General features: G+C 43.6%; 2 protein-coding genes across 2 annotated transcripts; both read left to right on the top strand.

Annotated features, from left to right (window-relative positions):
* The first annotated feature begins 297 nt into the window (after positions 1-297).
* On the top strand, positions 298-2672 carry hsd3b1 (hydroxy-delta-5-steroid dehydrogenase, 3 beta- and steroid delta-isomerase 1). Its single transcript, XM_053876976.1, has 3 exons — positions 298-566; positions 706-870; positions 1599-2672. The coding sequence occupies exons 1-3, from the start codon at positions 416-418 to the stop codon at positions 2402-2404; spliced, it is 1122 nt and encodes a 373-aa protein (XP_053732951.1). The 5' UTR covers positions 298-415; the 3' UTR covers positions 2405-2672.
* Positions 2673-3264: 592 nt separating this feature from the next.
* LOC128765826 (anterior gradient protein 3-like) lies at positions 3265-5995 on the top strand. Its single transcript, XM_053876977.1, has 8 exons — positions 3265-3273; positions 3938-4048; positions 4117-4180; positions 4252-4304; positions 4917-4993; positions 5063-5126; positions 5607-5690; positions 5888-5995. The coding sequence occupies exons 2-8, from the start codon at positions 3955-3957 to the stop codon at positions 5935-5937; spliced, it is 486 nt and encodes a 161-aa protein (XP_053732952.1). The 5' UTR covers positions 3265-3273; positions 3938-3954; the 3' UTR covers positions 5938-5995.
* Positions 5996-18615: the final 12620 nt, after the last annotated feature.

Genomic DNA, 18615 nt, shown 5'->3' with positions numbered 1-18615 from the left:
TATCAAGAGTGAACTCCACCATTAGGTGGCGCTCTATGCTTCACTTCTGACATCTTCAAAGCCACATAAAATACATGTTTGTTGGATAAATGGAGTTGAGGACAGTTGTTCTGATTGTTGCTTCCATAACTGTTGTAATGCTGAGTAAAACCGTAGCTGAAGATAGGAGCAGCGACTGCCTTGGGAACGATAAAACAAGTACATTAAATATTTTTTTAGATGATAAGAGAACATCGTTCGTCTCCGGTTGACCTCCCTCTTCTGCTCTCACACAGATATACCGAACCTCCTCCACAGTGTCGCTGAAATATAAGTAAAGGGCCAGACTCTCCTCTGGCACATTTTTCCTTCACTTCTTCAGACACCTGGAACCAGGAAGAGACGGCACTTGTGTCCCCCACAGATAAGAACTGCGATGTCTCTAAAGGACGATATAGCGGTGGTGACAGGAGCCGCTGGATTTCTGGGGACGCAACTTGTCCGAATGCTGCTGGAGGAAGAAAGCTTGGCGGAGATACGACTGCTGGACAGACGCATTCCAGCCCAGCTTTTGGAGTCTCTGACAGGTAATGACGCTATTTTCAGCTATCTCCACATTAGTTGAAATATAGTTCATATAACACTGGCAGAACTGGTTTGACACAGCAACAAATGTAACATTATAAACCAGGCTTTCTTAACACACACACATGAACTTTCTGCCAGAATGTAGCAGAGGCACCAAAGTTCGGGTTTTTGAAGGAGACATCAGGGACGGGGATTTCCTGAGAAAGGTCTTTCGAGGAGCTTCCACTGTCTTCCACATCGCTTCCATCATAGATGTGAGTGGAGCTGTGGAGTACAAGGAGCTGTACGGAGTCAACGTCACAGGTAAGTCTGGTCGACTAGTTCAACAGTCCCATGTGAAGGAACTAACCTGGAAGAGGATATTTTATGTTCAGATATTAAATCGTAAACTGCTCAACTCAGGCATATCTGAGAACATGGGAGAGGAAGAGGAGAGTGCAGACAGGGTGGAATGCGTGGAGAAGAATGTCAGAGTTGGATCTAGAGGGGGGAGGTTTGTAGGACAGAAGCAAGAACTGCGATGATGTATGGATTAAAGGCAGAAGACAGAAGTAGCGATGGACTGGTGAAGCTTCATGAAATAGTCTTTTTTTTTTCAGATTTTCAGAGTTCAGAAGGTTGTTGGTTTAAAAAAGATGAGGTTTTTTGAAACAGCGTTCAAAACAAAATATTTTAGAGCAGAGAGTGCCATCTAGTGGGCTCTGAAGATGAGGACACTCAGCAGCACATCACTTGTTAGAAGCCCCAGATTTAACAGTGACATGGAAGGATGAGGTCGGAAATAATTGCCTGAGCCCAAAAGGTTACTATCTCAATTTAAGGATGAAAACTTGGGTCTAAATTTGGTCCTGGTTAAGGTGAGCTATTTTTGTTTTGGATGGTCAGGTTTAGGGCGAGAGGCTGAGGAAAGGGTTATGGCAATGAGAGTCTAGCAATACAAATATAAGTGTGTGTGGATGTTCAAAAAGCCTCCAGTGCTTGTAGCTTCATTCACTGTCTGAGCGAGTCTCATATGCAGAAGTGTCCTGCAGGTACACAGATGCTTCTAGATGTTTGTGTAGAAGAGAACGTGGTATCCTTCATCTACACAAGCACCCTGGAGGTGATGGGGCCCAACTCTCAGGGTGAAGCCATCATCAACGGCAACGAGGACATGGTCTACCACTGCATCCTGAAGTTCCCCTACAGTCAGACCAAGAAGGAGGCGGAGCAGCGAACTCTCCAGGCCAATGGCGACCTCCTCCAGAACGGAGGCCGGCTGGCCACCTGCGCCCTCAGACCCATGTACATATACGGCGCGGGGTGTCGCTTCCTGCTGGGCCACATGTGCGACGGCATCAAGAACAATGACGTCCTGTACCGTCTGTCCGAGCCGAGGGCCAAGGTCAACCCGGTCTATGTGGGGAATGTGGCCTGGGCCCACATCCAAACTTCCCGCTGCCTCAAAGACCCACACAAACGGAGCGAGGTCGGGGGAAAGTTTTACTTCATCTCAGACGACACGCCGCACGTGAGTTACTCAGATTTCAACCACGTGTTGATGTCCCCGCTGGGGTTCCACATTCAGGACAGACACTTCCTGCCACTGCCGCTCCTCTATGTGCTGTGCTTTGTGATGGAGCTCCTCTGCTTTGTGCTGCGTCCTTTCGTACGAGTCGTGCCGCCACTGAACCGACAGCTGCTCACCATGTTGAACACGCCCTTCAGCTTCTCCTATCAGAAGGCCCAGAGGGACCTGGGCTACGCGCCCAAGTTCACCTGGCAGGAGGCACGACAACGCACCGTCGAGTGGCTGGCCGGGCAGCTGCCTCAGGAGCGAGAGCGAATCAGAAAATGACTTTCTTTGAATGATCCGAGTAAATAAATAATGAAAAATTAGTCATTAAATTACATTAGTCATGAAAATGTGGGAATAGAAAATGCGATGATTTTCACTTTATTTTATTTTTTCCAGTGTGTGGAGGGTCTGTGGGGCGTTTCGGGGCAGGGCGACCTGATTTTGTGCTATGAATCACACTCACATTTTTGTCTCATATTTGTGTTTGAAATGTTTGTCTCACCTGGTAAAATCAGGTAAAAATAAACTGAACTGCTTTAAGTCTCAATTTATTTGTATCTTTAAATACTAAGTCTTTCCAAGGGGCTGATCCAAACTGTATATTTATATAAATAAATGAATATGAATATATGAATATGAATAAACGGTGTCCACTGGTACAAACGCTGGAAAATTGGTGTAACGGTAACAATTAAAGTGCGAATTAAAGCCAAATTCATTGGGATTCTGTCTTCACCTTGTGGTCAAAGCTCTTAAAAAATGTGTTTTAATATGAATATGTTAACTTTGCTTAAATAACAAAGTTCAAGCTAGTGTTATGATTTACCCGAAATCATTGAAAATAAAAATTTATGGTATGATAAAGGTATGATGAAATGACAGTATGAATGAGTGAATACCACATTAAGCAACATATTAATTTTTTAAAGATGATGTTGCGTATTAAAATTGTGGCAGTCACGAGCAGATATTCAGCATATGAACTGTCATCCGTGGACTAGTGAGGCTCCACCACGTTGACAATCCCTGATGTGTGACGCAGGTATTTCATTGTTTCATCACTACGGTTGACCTGTTTGTCCAGTTCTGGAGTATTAAAATAAGTGATATTTGTGAGAGTGAGTGCAGATTCTCGTCACACGGCGGAGGTAAGAGCATAATTGCTGCTGAAACTATCATTTTCTAACCGGGATAGGATTATTATGTGGATGTTTACTTCCTGCCGGGGGATGGTTGATGGTTTACCTGGTGTTTATCTGTCTCTCTGTGAAGTTATGAACGGATTTCAATGACACTTTACAGGAAGCGGTGCTCCAGCTCAGCTCCTGGCCTGCAGGAGCGCGAGTGAAAGTCATTACTAATAGAAAGTGCAGCACTGACGTAACTCATCCAGATCGACATGTGACAATATTGATTATTAAATTGGATGTTTACGAAGAAGCAGGTAGAGAAGAAGTGAAAAAATACATTTTGTTCTGAATGTAACCTCCAAATATGAAGAGTCTAAATTGTGTTCTGTATACACTCATATTTGAAATGACTTTGAGTGATGTCATTGATATTTCAAATGCTAAAAAGGTGTCTAATAACCTGTTAATATTGGGTGAACTTCTCAATCCAGGTGGGAATAAGCTGCTTGGTGGAGGTCTCCACTCACTGAGTATTTCCATTTGTTTATTTATTCTATTGCATGGTGTTTAAACACAAGGTGAGCCTTTTCCAACAGGAGTTTGTCCAACTCTATTTTGACAGTGAAATAGTGAAATAAATGTGTAGAAATGATCCACTGACTCCAGTGTTCTCCAACTGCAGCTCGAGGACAGGAAGTGATGTATCGCCTGGTGCTGTTGGTTGTGTTGCTGGTCATCAGTGCCAACGCAGATGAAGAGGCTGATAAAGAGGGCACCGCTTCACTGGCAAAAGGTGGCTGTATTTTTATTCATTGTTTTATTTATTTCATCACAATGGGCGGTGTGTTGTTGCCCCGGCAGGATGGGGAAACGCCATCACCTGGGAGAAGACCTACGGGGAGGCGCTGAGGAAGATGGTGGAAAGGTATCACGTCTTAGTCAGTGGAGCTTTCAACTGAATAAGACACAGCTTCATTCCCCTCTTCTGGTTTCCAGTAAAAAGCCACTGATGGTCATTCATCACCTGGAGGAGTGTGAGCACAGCAAAGGTATTTAAAAGCTGCTTCAGATACCAAACAACAAATACAGGTTTGACTTGACGGAGAACAAAGCGGCTGCTCAGAGGGTTTGGTTGGTATTGAGCCGTGCCAACGAACAATTGCCCTTCCCCGCCCTCAGACGCCTGAAATCGATCTGCTATTGTCTTGAAACCACCCGCCACATTTTACGAATAACTTCAGCAGTGAATATGAGATAAAGCTTCATGTTAAAATCCGTTAAAATGACAGTATTCTGCACAACCTGCAGTGCTGGTGGAGATTTGAAATTATCATTAGTATAATTACATCTATTATACTTAATTTTGAAATCATTATTTGAGACGAGACAAAACATAGGTGACGTGTAATTTCATGTCTTTCACCGAGCTATTTGCCATTTAGGTTTTCTCATCTTTCTAGTGTAACAAGTGCTAGAGGCATGTGGAGGATGAGAGAAATATCTGAGATGAATTGATCAATTTTACGTCACATTTCTTCTACTTCTTCCTTGTGACTTATTATTTTTATTGCTAATTATTTTTTATTAATATCATAACTATAAGTTATTATATGATTATATCATATAATAACTTCTTTTTTCTATTCTAACTCTTTCAACAGCTCTGAAAAAGGTGTTTGCAGATGACAGTACCATCCAGAAAATGGCCAAAGACGACTTCATCATGCTGAACATTGTGGTAAATTAACTCTTTATTGTGCTCATTCTGTCAGTGTTTTCCTTCACGTCTGGAATTGTGTATCAACAGGAAGAAACTACGGACAAGAACATGGCGCCAGATGGGTATTACGTTCCCAGAATCCTCTTTGTGGGTAAGAGACTGCCATCTACGCGGCTCAGAAAGATAAATCGTTGGGTTGCCATTTCTGTCACTGCTATCAGGACAGTGTCACAGCAACTGTACCTTCGTAGTTTCATTTGTGAGCTCATCGCCAGCTGCAGAGGAAACTCGAAACAATCCTTGTCTTTGGGACCCTTTGATTTTGAATGACTCACACTGTGGCTCCTGATAAAGGCCACGTTTGATGCTGAACTTTGCGTAAAATGTGGGCACAGTTGAGGTTGTGTACTGTGCTGTGTTAAATGTGTTAAATAAAACAATGCTTCCATCCATTTTGTCAAAATCTCAGACTAGAATTTCACGTTTTTTCACCGGAAAGTGCCTCCAAACTGTCTGTGTGAGGTACATGTGAGCGATTCCTGAAGCCTGACTCAGACTTGAACTCACCTGTCAATGTCTTCTTCCGCCGATGTCTTGTGGGAAAACTCATCCGTCTGGGTTCTCTCTGCAGATCCTTCCCTGACGGTGCGCACGGACATTATGGGGCGATACTCCAACGCCCACTACGTCTACGAGCCCTTGGACCTGAAACTCTGTGAGTGACACTCAAGTCTGTGGAGACCACCTGACAGAAGCTACACTCAGTCAGACAGGAGGCTGTGACAGGGGGACTGTAGAAGTGATGGGTTCACTACCAGCTGTACAGTTTTGCTATCCAACAGATGAGGCTTTAAAATGAATTCAGCGTTCTGATTTCAGTTTCTTCTTCATGCGTGTGCTTTGTCTTCACAGTGGCTGAAAACATGAAGAAAGCCAAACTCCTGATACACGAGGAGCTCTGACACAACTGAACTTAACCTTCTGTGTGGTCCTGACTCACCTGGGATCTGGTTCTAGAGTGAATAAACATGTTTACATTGACACGTTTGTGAGTATTTTTCCGCTTTGATTTCCACATTTGCATGAGTCAGAGCACAACAAGGTCACGTGGAATGAACAAACAATCAATCATGGCATTATTAATAACAATGGCAACAATGCCCTGTTTTGAGGTCACACCCAGGACTTAGTGTCTCTCTCTCTCTCTCACGGTCGGAAACACTGTCGAGGATTAAATGTCTTATACATAAAGACAGAACATTCTTCAAATATCTTCAATATTCGTCAAAACGTCTTCACATATTACTTCAGTCATTCTGGTAAAAACGTTTAGTTTCTTTATGGATGACAGTGAAGGGTTTTTTAATTGACTTTGGCCGTCATGTAATGCTACTTATGGCCGCTAGATGGCACTATAATGCCAAGATGCAAGTCCCGCAAGTACGCAAACCTTAAACTGGCAGTTAGCGTTTTGTTATTTACGTTTATGAAAAAAATAAATCTACAACACTTTCATTTTATTTTATTTTATTTTATCTTATTTAAAAAAGTAAACCATTAAATCCATTAGGTCATAAGGAACCTGTCCAACATCAAAGCATTTTTCCATGAACATTCTAAACAATAATAAATTGAAAAGGTGGTGCCCACAGTTCCCTTCAGCAGGTGGTCAGCTTCTTTCAGGTTACTGCTGACAATGCAGCTTATAAGAATCACGGACAGATCGAGGCAATATTTGGCAGCATGACAGTCATCTCTGGATGAACAAGCTGGTTGTGCGATCATTTCTTGACAACATTGTGTTGCATAACTGCCATAAATAATGAACCCAGGCGACAGGAAAGTGAACAAATCTGCAAGTGACAAATGTGGAAAGTTTATTTTTCCTAATATGTTGTAGAAGAGACTAAATTATTCAGACGTCTGAAGTGTTTTTCTTTAGTCGCAGAATCAACTGCAAGCAACTTTGCTCAGCCTCTTTCTTGCTCTCCCTGTTTGACTGGAACCACAAAGACCCACGTTCCTTTGTTGCGCACTCTCACCACTGAGGGTTGGTTACAAATGAGTGTTCACCTTAACGCTGCTCTTCCGTCTGGCTCAGCGCACCTCCGCGCCGTCATGGAAGAGAAACTCTTCAAAATTTCCTCCGCAGTTTGAAAGCTCAGTCGAAAGACCTCAGTTTGATGAAGAATCCACAAAGAACTGCCGTCATTACATAAATATTGAATGCTGATATTTCTCATGTACAGCTGTGAAACCCTTTATGAATGACAAATGACCACACATTGAAACGTCTGAACCTCTTTTTACATCGTATTGTTCGTGATAACCAGGGGATATTCATTTATTTAATTTAAAAATAAATTCTGTCAGTCTGAAAGTGTCTGAAGATTATTATTAGTAGTAGTAGTAGTAGTAGTAGTAGTAGTAGTATTACTATTTCAGTTGAAACAGAACAGAATAAACAGGATCCAGGCAGTGAAAACCAGAGGTCAAAAGGTCAGTGCTCAACAATTGCTCGCCAATTTTTTATTCATACTGTTTACAAGCACCTGCCACCCGGGAAATACATAAGTAAAAATCATATTTCAAATAAAACAACAAGAAATTCACACAAGATAACTCTTTTTTTCTCCCTGCCCAAATCTTATTGCTCTACTTTGATTTCATCTATATTTGTCTGTTGAGATTTAATTCAAATAACTGTTTACAGGAAGAAAAAAAAGTATCTATGATGAAGGAGACTGAATGGGATCGCACTGATGGACTCATCTGTGGAGCACTTTGACAGCACGTTGATAGCAGTGAGCTAAGTGAGACAGCTGGGGGCAGTAATGTTCCGGAACTCACTTGCACAACACACTGCACACAAGAGCAAGAAGAGCCGGCTCAGCACTGCAGAGTGACAAATCTTCAAACGCTGTGTGGGTCCAGATGGTCACTTGGAACACCACCAAAAGGCAGTCATCTGCTCCTTGTCCCACCATCAACATTTCATGAACATCTCATTGAAATCTTTCTTTTTTTTTTTTTCTAGCAGACAGATGGCAGCAGCTCCAAATCCAGAGCCCAGCTTCTGGAGTCGCAGCAGTTTTCAACTCGATCCTGCTGTAGTTTGAATCTCAATATTTGAGCTCCGTTATTTTAAGCGTGTGAGACTGAAGGGTGAGGAGGTGAGGGAGGCGAGGATGAAGAGACACATTCTCCACGGACTCTAATTGCCTCTCTTTATCACGGCAGAGGACTGACACCATGAGTGTGCAGCAGGAAGGGGAGCGGGAGCGCCATCCATGCGGGAGGAAACCTTTTGATATTTGATGTATTGGTGGAGGATGAATAAGTAAACACCATCCCGATGAGAGAGTCAGGAGAAGAGACTTTTAATTGTGTCTTTACTCCATGAAAATCCTTGCTTCAGGTTGCCTCGAATCATGTGTCTCACCACTGTTACTGTACTAACACGAGTGGGTTTGTTTATCCCCACTCACAATATTCACTCATTTCCTTTGAGAATTTGTGGCAGGAAAAGTGTAAATCTCTGCTGTCGTGGAATATATGCCTCTTTCTAAGGTTTTTCCTGGATCATGGGGAGGCACCAACCGGGTAAATGATATTTTCCAGAATGCCATTTTCAATGTCTTAATACGGAGCAGCGCTTCAGTCGCAGCCATCAGCCACAAATGTGTCTTAAGTGAGAATAAAGAGGATCTTAGCTGGGGGGCAGCACTGGGCCGCTCAGGTGGAACGTCTCCTTTGTCACCGTCACATTCACTAGAGAAAGAAGTTGGAAATATCATCTATTATTTCATAGCAGGTGCACGTGATGCAATGCAAGCATCACAACTCAGGGCTTTCTATACCAAAAACCTACCCACACTGAAGTTGTATGAATATTTGACCCGAGGCTTCCAATAGTGACTATTTTCAAGTGCACTATTGCGTCTCAGACTGACGCCGAAGTCAGCCTTCCACATTGCATGATGTCACGCTCGGCCAGGCCTGGCCAACCCGCGGCTCCTGAGCTGCATGCGCCTCTTTCCCCAGTTTCATGTGGCTCTTCACCAAATGAGCCGCCGAACTGGCTGCGATTTTGGTCAAGTTGCTGTTGAAATGATCGTATATACAGGAAATAAAATGAAAAAGTAAGATTGTTGTTCAAAGACTTTGACTTACGTTTAACTTTGAAACATAAACATATAGACATATTTGTAGGATGTGGCTCTTTTCAGCAACACAGTAAAACAATGTGGCTCTTAGCCTCTGACTGGTTGGCCACCCCTGCACTAGGCTTTAAGCACGTTTCCCCTTCCACCATGGGTTGGTGTTAGGGTTAAGCCATAGGGTGGCGCTGCTTCCGATCTGATGAAACAACTGCGTCATGTGTAATCAGTCGGTGCGAGGCACCATGAATAAAGGGCAGAGTGCCGTAAGGTGCTACCTATACCAGGTGACATGCAAGTTGTAATAGTGAGGACAGCTGCCGATAAACCCCACATGCACGTCTTTACCCCGAACCCTTTCCTTTGGAATGTCACGCAGGAGAATTGAAACGGGTCAACAGGCTCACAGTGTCAATATAAGACACAAAAGTCAGGGAACACTGCTGGTGGTGAAGCATGAGCTTCAGTTGAAATGCATCAACATAGTCACGATTTGCCACATTAGGAGTGAGAGTGCGTTTCACATGTTGGATGGCACGAAACAGCCTTCAACTTTCTGTTGCTCATCTCCTCCAGCTTAGTGAGGGAAAGTGCTCGGCTGGTCCGGACTGGCTTTACCGAAGTTGAGCCGTAAATCTCCACCTGGACTTTTCAACTCTGGAACCGCCTGCCAGCAGACATCCCATAAGCAACATGCACCTGCACAATTAAACCTTTCTTAAAAACTCGGTTTTACAGAGTTGCATAGTATCGGCCCACAATATTGCCCACTAACTTAACTGAGGTCCTGTGTGTGCACGTGTGTGGGTTGGCGCTGACGCGTCTTTGCCTGTCCTTGTTCATGTTTCTGTTTCTTAGCGATCTGAAAGAATAAACTTTATAGATTACTATTGTTTCTTATATAATGAGGATGAAGATCGACTGGATGATTTCATGAAGTCCTCGACCTGCCGAGCCGCCTGGACAGAGCCAGCATCAGTTATCCAAAACTGAAAATTAGTCTGGCAGAAGTTGGGCTGCTTCACAGGAAGAGGTCACGGCATGAATAACAAAAGCGAATCCTGGACTCTGAAATTGGGGAAATGATTGTTTGGGAACATGCTGTCAGACCCACGCGCGCACACACACACCGAGGTCCGAGGATCCGCCACCTGACTTTGGCTGTCTCTGACAAGGACACGGGGCTATTAGCACCCGTTTGCACGCGGCGCGGACAATTTAAACATTCAAATAGAGAGCGCTGGGCGGAAAACAGCTCATTAACGGAGCCGGCGATTCCTAATATCCCACAAATCTTTTCTTTTACCCGCCGACTCCCCCGCCACACACGCGCACATTTAAATACGCTGTTATGTTCACCTCGGCAGGTAAACACACACACACACAGACGCAAGGGCAGAGAGATATTATAATGTGTTCTGGAAGTTAGCGCCAAGCAATTTTCGACTCCTGAATCAGAAAGGTCAAAACGCAAATGTCAGCTTTTCCTGCTCCCGTTTTAATTATTCCGTCAGGTTCAAAGAGTCTTCATCAGAAAGCAGGAGCTCAGACAAAGGGCGGCCTGAGCTCACCGATAAGCCGCGCGCGCCCGTGACACTTCCTTTACCTTGCTGCTCACTCGCACTCTCACACAACACAAAGTGTTGAGTCACTTCATTTGTCGCTTTCATCCAGTTTTGAAAACTTGCTCGCGACGACATTACACACGCAAAGGTTGGTCCCATGTGTGGCAGAGGATGAGTGAGTGCTGAGAAGAAACCCTCCTGTCAAACGCTTAAGGATCGGCTCGACTTGGGGTTACTGTTAGTGCCGAAAGAGGGTCTGTGCACGACAATAGCAAAGAAGAACAGGCTGACAGATGATCCAGCTCTCACCTTGAAGCCTGCGGTCATTCCAACAGCTCACCTCACCACTGCCTCATGCATCTCCTTCACTACACTCACATACTTCTGCTGACTTCCACATACCATACCACACTTCCTCTCTGGAGACTCTGTCAAAGGCTTTATGTAGAATAGTATTTCAGTAATACATTTGCTATTCACCTTATTTTGTGTACCTTACATTCACCAAAAGATTTGGTTGCGCCTATGTTATACTGTTTTTTTGGTCTGTCTTTTGACAAAATAACTCTTAAAGTTATTGACAGATTTCAACAAAAATGTGTTTAAGGTAGTGAGAAACGGATGGTTGTTTTTTTCAAAGTGTTCCAGATTACCGTCTGGATCCTGGCAAAGTTTGAAGAATCTGTCACTGTCTGTTATAAGAGAGCTGCACTGTGAAAAAAAATGATAATAAATAGATAAATGTTGAAATTAAATAAAAACCTTGAAAAATAAAAATGCACAAAGTAAAAATTCAAGACTTTCAGTAATAGACTCTTGAGTGTGTCCTGCTTGGCGTCTATTTAATTTCATCAAAGAGACATTTCTAACTGTTAGAAAGCTGCACCTGCCACATTGTTTTTTATGGAGGAATAACGGCAACTTCAGTTGAGTTGACATTTTTTATATCAAGATTTGTCCATGAATTTCTGCGATACTTATTGTTTAGACCAAAGTTTAACATTTTAAAAATGGAAGTTCAATCATGGAATTCAGTCGTTACACGTTAGTTACATGTAGAAATGTGAAATTTACAGGGTAATGTAAAATAAAAAACAAATTATGTTTATTTTTATTCATTACATTGTGCAGCACTGGTTTGCATAAATAAAAATAAAAATAAAAATAAAAATAAAAATAAAAATAAAAATAAAAATAAAAATAAAAATAAAAATAAAAATAAAAATAAATGCAACTACTTGATCAGATGATGAGACTCAAGTCACAGCCAAGCTCAAGCGTGTTTGGGAACGTTCACACCTCCAGCTTCTTCCATGACACAACTGTTGAAAGGTGAACTGACGGTCAGAGTCGCAGAAGTCGAAAAGCAAAATAGCGATGTCTACGAAAGCTGTCCTTGTGCTTGTCTTGCCCAAACATGACCATCTAGATGAAGAGCAAACGCAAAAGCGAGGAAAGTGTTTTTTCTCTTTTGCTGCATTGATACAAAGCGTCTACTTCCTGTTTACATATGGGGAAGCCATCTTGGACTCTCTACTTGGGGTGAGTGACAAGTTTCCGACTTGTAACTCTCTCACGAACAGCAGCCGATCCACCTTCAACTATCTGCTACAACACTACTGCGAAATCGTGTCAGAGCTCTGCGCTCTCTCTGGGCTTTTTTCTGGTTTATGTTCTCAAATAGGACACTTTTAAGTGCTTGGCTTTTAATTCCGTTTTCCCTGCGCGATGACAGCGGCACGTATTTGAGCAGAATGAGTCCTTATAGAGCTGATCAGTGACGTGACTGATGAATCTGAATATAACAAACAAACCCCCCGGGATCAATTATAGAACATGTTCCGCTGCACCCCATTAATCCTTGCGCCCTGACAACCTTCTCCTGCGCCGCCATTCAAGCTAATCAAATATGTTTTTCTGCTGCCGTCGAGCAGCGCTGCCGCTCCTGGCTTGTCTGCAGCATCCCACTGCTGCTCATTACGTCGCTCCCCAGCACTTTTTCAGACGGCGGCATGTATCCACAAACTTTGACAGTTTCTCTGTGCCATCCTATTTGATTTAACTGAATATGAGCTCTCACTGCAGCTCCCTTTCACTTACGGAATTATATCATGGAGCTGGTGAAATCCAACTTTTAAAGACTTCTGGAGTTTGCGCGGTGCCGGCAGGGCTGTCGCTCCGTGCGGCTGCAGGCCTGGAGTCACTGGAAATGGAACGTGTCACTGTTTTTTTGGCTCATCAGTTAATGATGGTTGATCCTGAGCCTGGCAGTTGCCGAGCGTGACCTTCGTATTTCAAGGTTTCATCTCAAGAGTTCGTGATGATGAGTGGCTTTGTGATGAACCCAACACTAACAGTGTTAGTGGTGTATAGGTGTTTTGAGAAAGGAAAACATGTTTGAACAGAAAACAAATGTTGAAAATTCAGTCACTAAGTCACTTGCTGAAACATGAATTAGTGACAGCGATGCTCAAACAAAACAAGGGCAGTTGAAATTTATTCAAAAGTAGCATAGGAATTACATTTTATCTCATGTTGAAATCTTTAGAGGGACCCACAACTTTTTTTCAAGTAAACAAATCCTGCTTACAGGTGAGGTTGCCTCACTTTGAGTGGACATTTTAAGTATTTATGACTGACTTGCACTACATTAACAAAAGTATTTGCTCACCTGCCTTGAGTCAGATATGAACTGAAGTGGCATCCCACTCCTAAACCATAGGGTCCAATATGATGTGGCTCCACCTCTTCTGGGAAGGCTGTGCACAAGGTTGAGGAGTGTGTTCATCGGAATTTTGGACCATTCTTCCATTGATCAATTGGGTCCAGGCCAGTCCAGTTCATCCACGCCAGACTCTGTGCTCCATGTCTTTGTGGACCTTGCTTTGTGCACTGGTACACAGTCATGATGGAAGAGGAAGGGGCTGCTCCAAACTGTTCCCACAAGGCTGGGAGCATGGAATTGTCCAAAATGTTTTGGTGTCCTGAAGTATGTAAAGTTCCTTTCACTGAAAGTAAGGGGCCAAGCCCAATTCCTGACAACTCCTCCACCAATTATTTTTTATTCATTCTTAAATTCTTGAGAAAAAGAAGCTACTCTCTGATCTGTTGCAGCCAGCCCATTTTCATGACGTTTCATTGTGCTAACGCTGTAGATGACTCTCAATGACATGGATTCCCATGATGCATCCCACGAAGGGACTCTGTCCTCAACAAGTTTGTGTCTGAGGCGTTACGCACTATTTTAGTTCTCAGTCAACTCCAGTTGCTTGTTTTTGATCCGTAGAGTAAGAAAATCCCAAACCCTGCGGAAGCGGGAAGAAATCCAAGAGAGAAAAGCGCCGTTCTGCTCGTCTTCTCCTTTTTTATTTATATTGTGATTGATGACTTTGAATTTGCTCTTTGTAATGTATCCCTCATATCCTAGCCTTGAATCCCGAAGCACACACTCTCGCACGCACACACAAGGTCAGAGAGGTGCCGGGCACCTCTGAATAACAGGAGTGAGAAGGCGGCTGCGGTGCCGGCCATTGCAGCCATCTGATTCTTCACATACATCAACTCCGTTGAGCAGAAAATTGAAATGGAAATGTGGACCTTGAAAGAGTGCGACTCCCATTCACCCGGACCAAAGCTAATGATTTGTCATTTCTCTCAGGGGCGCCAGCCGCTGGCCTCTCCCACACACCCAGGCCAGATGAGCCTGGCCATGTCTTCCATGTGTGCTCTTGTTTAACATGAGGGTGAGCACAGTCCCGCCGCGGCATCACGCTCAACTTCTCAGGAGGCGCTAATGAAACACCAGCTTCTCAATGAAACCACTACTGTCCAACTTTCATTCTCATTTGTAGCCAAGCAGCCTGAAGGCGGACGTTGGCTCGAAAAGTTCATCATAACTGGTGTAACATTAGCGAACAGCAGACGCTCTTTGGTGGGCGGAGACAAAGCTTGGCGGGCAACAAGAGTACAGGGTAACAAAAGTAAGCTGAAGTAATCTGAGCCAGGCAGCTCAAACTTTCTGACAAAAACACAGGCAAAACACACGCCAGTTGGTGCTTTGTCTTTTTTCTCTCTTAACAATGGACTGTTCTCTGGTAAAGTATGCAACCCTGGACAAAATGTGTATGTAGAAGCGCATCTGCTGCAATCTCTTAGACGGGACTCTGACTTTATTTTGTGTTTTTTCTTTTCCACCGGGTGCGTTGTCATACATGAGACCTTTAAGATTTTTATTTGTTTATTTTTGTCAGCCAAAAAAATGATTCACATAAGCGCTGCAATTCTCGTACAAATACTATTATTTTGTTTTTAAATCCGCTACGTGCGACATTCTGGCCACGCAGCCTGGTCTGGACACACGCATGTAAAATAGCAAAACAAACAAACTTGGCTAAAAAAGCTAGCATTAGATCACCATTTCGGGTTTTATCAAATAAACGGAAACAGCGAATTGGACGAGGCAAACATTGTGCAAGCACTGCAAAACGACGATCACAGTCACATGGAGCCCTTCCTCTGACTTCAAAAGGCAACATGTTAAACTTATTTGGTAAGTAAGCGGCAGTACGTAATGACACTTTAATGTTGCCATTTGTTATGCTGCCTTGCAAAGCAGATCACATCATGGTCAGAAATCATTATGAAAAAAAATGTTTTGAATAGAAAAAAAAATCCAATTGCGAGACGGTGTATCAACCTAATAAAGCTGAAAACACATGAGTTATCAAACATCCCGGACCGCTGCGCTGCGCTTCCGTTCCCCAGCACCATTTTCCTGCAGCTCCCGGGTGGGAGTTTGAGAAGTTGTTTTTGAACAATGTTGTGCACCTAGACAGCGATCAGACCCTTTACTGCCCAGAGTGTCTGTGCCTGTTGAGTCTGAGTTTTATAGTTAAATTACTGCTAGATAGATCGCCGTTGCTTATTCACACTTCAGTATATGTTAAGGATTTTCATGATGTTTCACCGTGCTAACGCTGTAGATGACTCTCAATGACATGGATTCCCATGATGCATCCCACGAAGGGACTCAGAACGCTGTCCTCAACACGTTTGTGTCTGAGGCGGTACGCACTATTTTAGTTCTCAGTCAACTCTAGTTGCTTGTTTTTGACGCGTAGAGTAAGAAAATACCAAACCCTAAACATGGTACTGCGTCTATCAGGTTTGTGTGGAGTCGTGCTAGACACGAAGATTCCGGCATCTAGTGCTGAGTCGCCTGAGGTGAGAGTTTCCCAAAACAAGGTGCAGCTCTCCAGCCGGGATCAAGTCGGCGGCCAAAACCGCTGGTGTTCACATCTCGGTCTTTTGCGCAGAACGCGCTTTGTCTCGAGACAGAGCGCCTACAAGACTCAAGTTTCTTCCCAGAGAAAGCAGCGCACCATCCCAAGTCGCTGATACCAAAGCCGCGAACAGTAAAAGGGTTGGACCGAAGGTTCATTTGTACGTTTGATCGCCTGTGATCAGCCTGCGCCCGTCCTATTTGTGTCTGTGGGTGTTGTTTTCCCAATTACAGTGAAGAGCCTACTAATGGTTCGCAGACGCCCGACGTCTGCCAGGACGATTGTAAGAAATGCTGCGGCTTGAAAGTAAACATCAACATGGTCTCGGCAAACAGGCTCTAAATTATTCACCAGCCGAGCTTCTGACACGTTTTGGTTGGGTTTGACTCCGCCGTTTCCAATCTGCTGTTTCATCATGTCAAAGTGCTTAAAGCAGAGTTTAATATTTGATTTATAATTGATTAGCAGCAAGAATCCGCAGAGTTCCGCCGCTCGACTTTTTTTTCTTTTTTGGTCCACACTCTCCAAGGACTCGCCTCTAATGACTCAGACTGAATATTCGGCTCGTCTGAAGTGGGTTTGTTTATGTCTCTCACTGACAGCTTGAAAAGTCTGACGAAACTTCAGACGGATTATATCCTCCGCGTCACTCTGAGAGAATTATAAAATAATGTTTTGGATTAGGTCTATTCTCTTGCTAAACTTTGTTAAAACGGGCAGCGGTGAGACGACTTGATGACCTGACTCCGCTCCCCGTGTGAGCCGAAGATTAAAACCAGGAGTCAAATTCATGAGCCGCTTCCGTCGGACTAATCCCGCCTCACCTTGAGTCTGAGTGACACCCAGCACATTTGTAATTTGTCTGTGAAAATGGATTCTCTCTGCAAGCAAAGAAAGGTCCTATTAATAGAAGCGAGTGGTTTCTCTTTGAGCACTGGTCAACGTTTCCTCCAATCGGCTAGAAAATAAATAATTGCACGCAATGTTTTCAAATGATTGTGCGGAGGACAAAAACAAACAAGGGGATGATACTTTCAGTTTAGGAAATTGGTTTTCAAATGATTCTGAGGCTCTGACATTGGAAGCACTTTTTGATGTGATGAGAGTTGATTCTGTCAGTTGCTGCGGTGGTTGAGGCCGACGCGAAGGTTCTGAGGAATATGTACAACATGACAAACCAGTACTGGACATCACTGCAACCGGACAGCAGCCACGTTTGCTTGCTACATCTATGTATCACATGCATCCAGTGGCCCAGCTTCATGAGGATGGTAGGGTGGGACAAAAATACATTTCATCATGACTTGGAAAAAAAAATATGAAAATGTATTTTCTAATACTTTGTGAATCGCAGAATTGCCCACAGGCGTCAAGGGCCCGGTCGTACCCCACGCCCCATACTCCAGCTACTTCAGACCCAATGATACATCTGCTGTAGTTGGATGAGGATGTGGATGAGGGCATTATTTTCACTCTTGAACTCTCCCCAGAAAACACCCACTTTGACTTGAAAAGCTACCATCAAGTCGGTAACACTTCTCTGGTGAACAGCGCTTCATGAACACACGCGGGTCTTTGCTTCTCTCAGCTGGTCATTTAGTGAAAAGTCATGCGGTTTAGGCTCAGAGTGTCGCCATTACAGAGCTTTTATGTTGAAAAAGAAATATTGTTTCATTTTTAAGGTGGTTTACTGTCAGTGAAGACAGGAGCAACACGTGAGGTAGTGATGGGCTGGTGAGGCTTCATGGAACTGTGTCTTCATCTTCACCGTCACCTGTACGCCACTAACGTTACGGGTCCTGGTTTGAAAATGAAAATTAGAAGCCACATTACTCTTCCCTCTTCCCTAAGAAGAGAATTTTTTATATTATATAACCTTAAATTTCCACCCAGACACCTGAAATAAAGTGCGCTGACTTGTTCCACAGTAATGCAGAAAATACTGCTCTTCCCCCCCCCAACTTTAAGTTAACCTTAACAACTGCAGGACTGTTCTAGAGGGAAGAGTCACCCGCTGTAGTGGAAGTGTTAGCCTCAGGCAGTGAACACGATTTGTTTATTATAGTGAGCCATGGCAGTTCCAGCGACAGTAGCATTCCGTTTTTGCCTTCTTCAGTAAAATGAGTTTAAAAAAAATAAGAGCAGATGTAATTCAAATTCTCAGTAAAACAATGATAATAGGTCCAGGGACAGGTGGATCCATTATAACAGTCTTCTCCAGACCTCAAATGGGTGATGCAAGTGATGTGTGGAAAGCTAATGTGGCTGTCCCTCGCTATGGACTATTGAGGGTTTTCATGAAGTGTCATCAAAACCAGAAGTCGCCATGTTGGAGGCACTGGATATGTAAAGCGAGCAAAGTGGTTAAACATTGGCTGTAACACCGCAGCTTTCCCTTCATGAATCTGTGTCCTGATAAAAGTGATATATTGTATGTGTGTTTGCTTCGGACGCAATCCAGATTTTTTTGGCTCGTAGTTGCTGGTTTTGCTTTCCTCCGACGACTTTTGTTTTCTGTGACCCGTCGATGACACTAAATGTCACAGCCAAAAACACGGCAATAGTTCCACGCAGTCGTACGAGATCTTCATCAGTGCGTTTTCCTTGTTTGCCAACTTCCGGTTTTGATGACA

This window comes from Synchiropus splendidus, chromosome 10 (assembly GCF_027744825.2).
Source record: "Synchiropus splendidus isolate RoL2022-P1 chromosome 10, RoL_Sspl_1.0, whole genome shotgun sequence".
Classification (NCBI taxonomy): Eukaryota; Metazoa; Chordata; class Actinopteri; order Syngnathiformes; family Callionymidae; genus Synchiropus; species Synchiropus splendidus.
This window is presented reverse-complemented; position numbering and strand designations above follow the sequence as displayed.

What these genes read in the sequence shown, in the direction of transcription:
- hsd3b1 (XM_053876976.1), top strand. Translation starts at nt 416, where the DNA reads ATGTCTCTAAAGGACGATATAGCGGTGGTGACAGGAGCCGCTGGATTT. An exon ending in GCTTTTGGAGTCTCTGACAG is followed by an intron (nt 567 to 705) that starts GTAATGACGCTA and finishes ACTTTCTGCCAG; the next exon opens with AATGTAGCAGAGGCACCAAA. An exon ending in GTACGGAGTCAACGTCACAG is followed by an intron (nt 871 to 1,598) that starts GTAAGTCTGGTC and finishes AGTGTCCTGCAG; the next exon opens with GTACACAGATGCTTCTAGAT.
- LOC128765826 (XM_053876977.1), top strand. Translation starts at nt 3,955, where the DNA reads ATGTATCGCCTGGTGCTGTTGGTTGTGTTGCTGGTCATCAGTGCCAAC. An exon ending in TCATCATGCTGAACATTGTG is followed by an intron (nt 4,994 to 5,062) that starts GTAAATTAACTC and finishes GTGTATCAACAG; the next exon opens with GAAGAAACTACGGACAAGAA. An exon ending in GCCCTTGGACCTGAAACTCT is followed by an intron (nt 5,691 to 5,887) that starts GTGAGTGACACT and finishes TTGTCTTCACAG; the next exon opens with TGGCTGAAAACATGAAGAAA.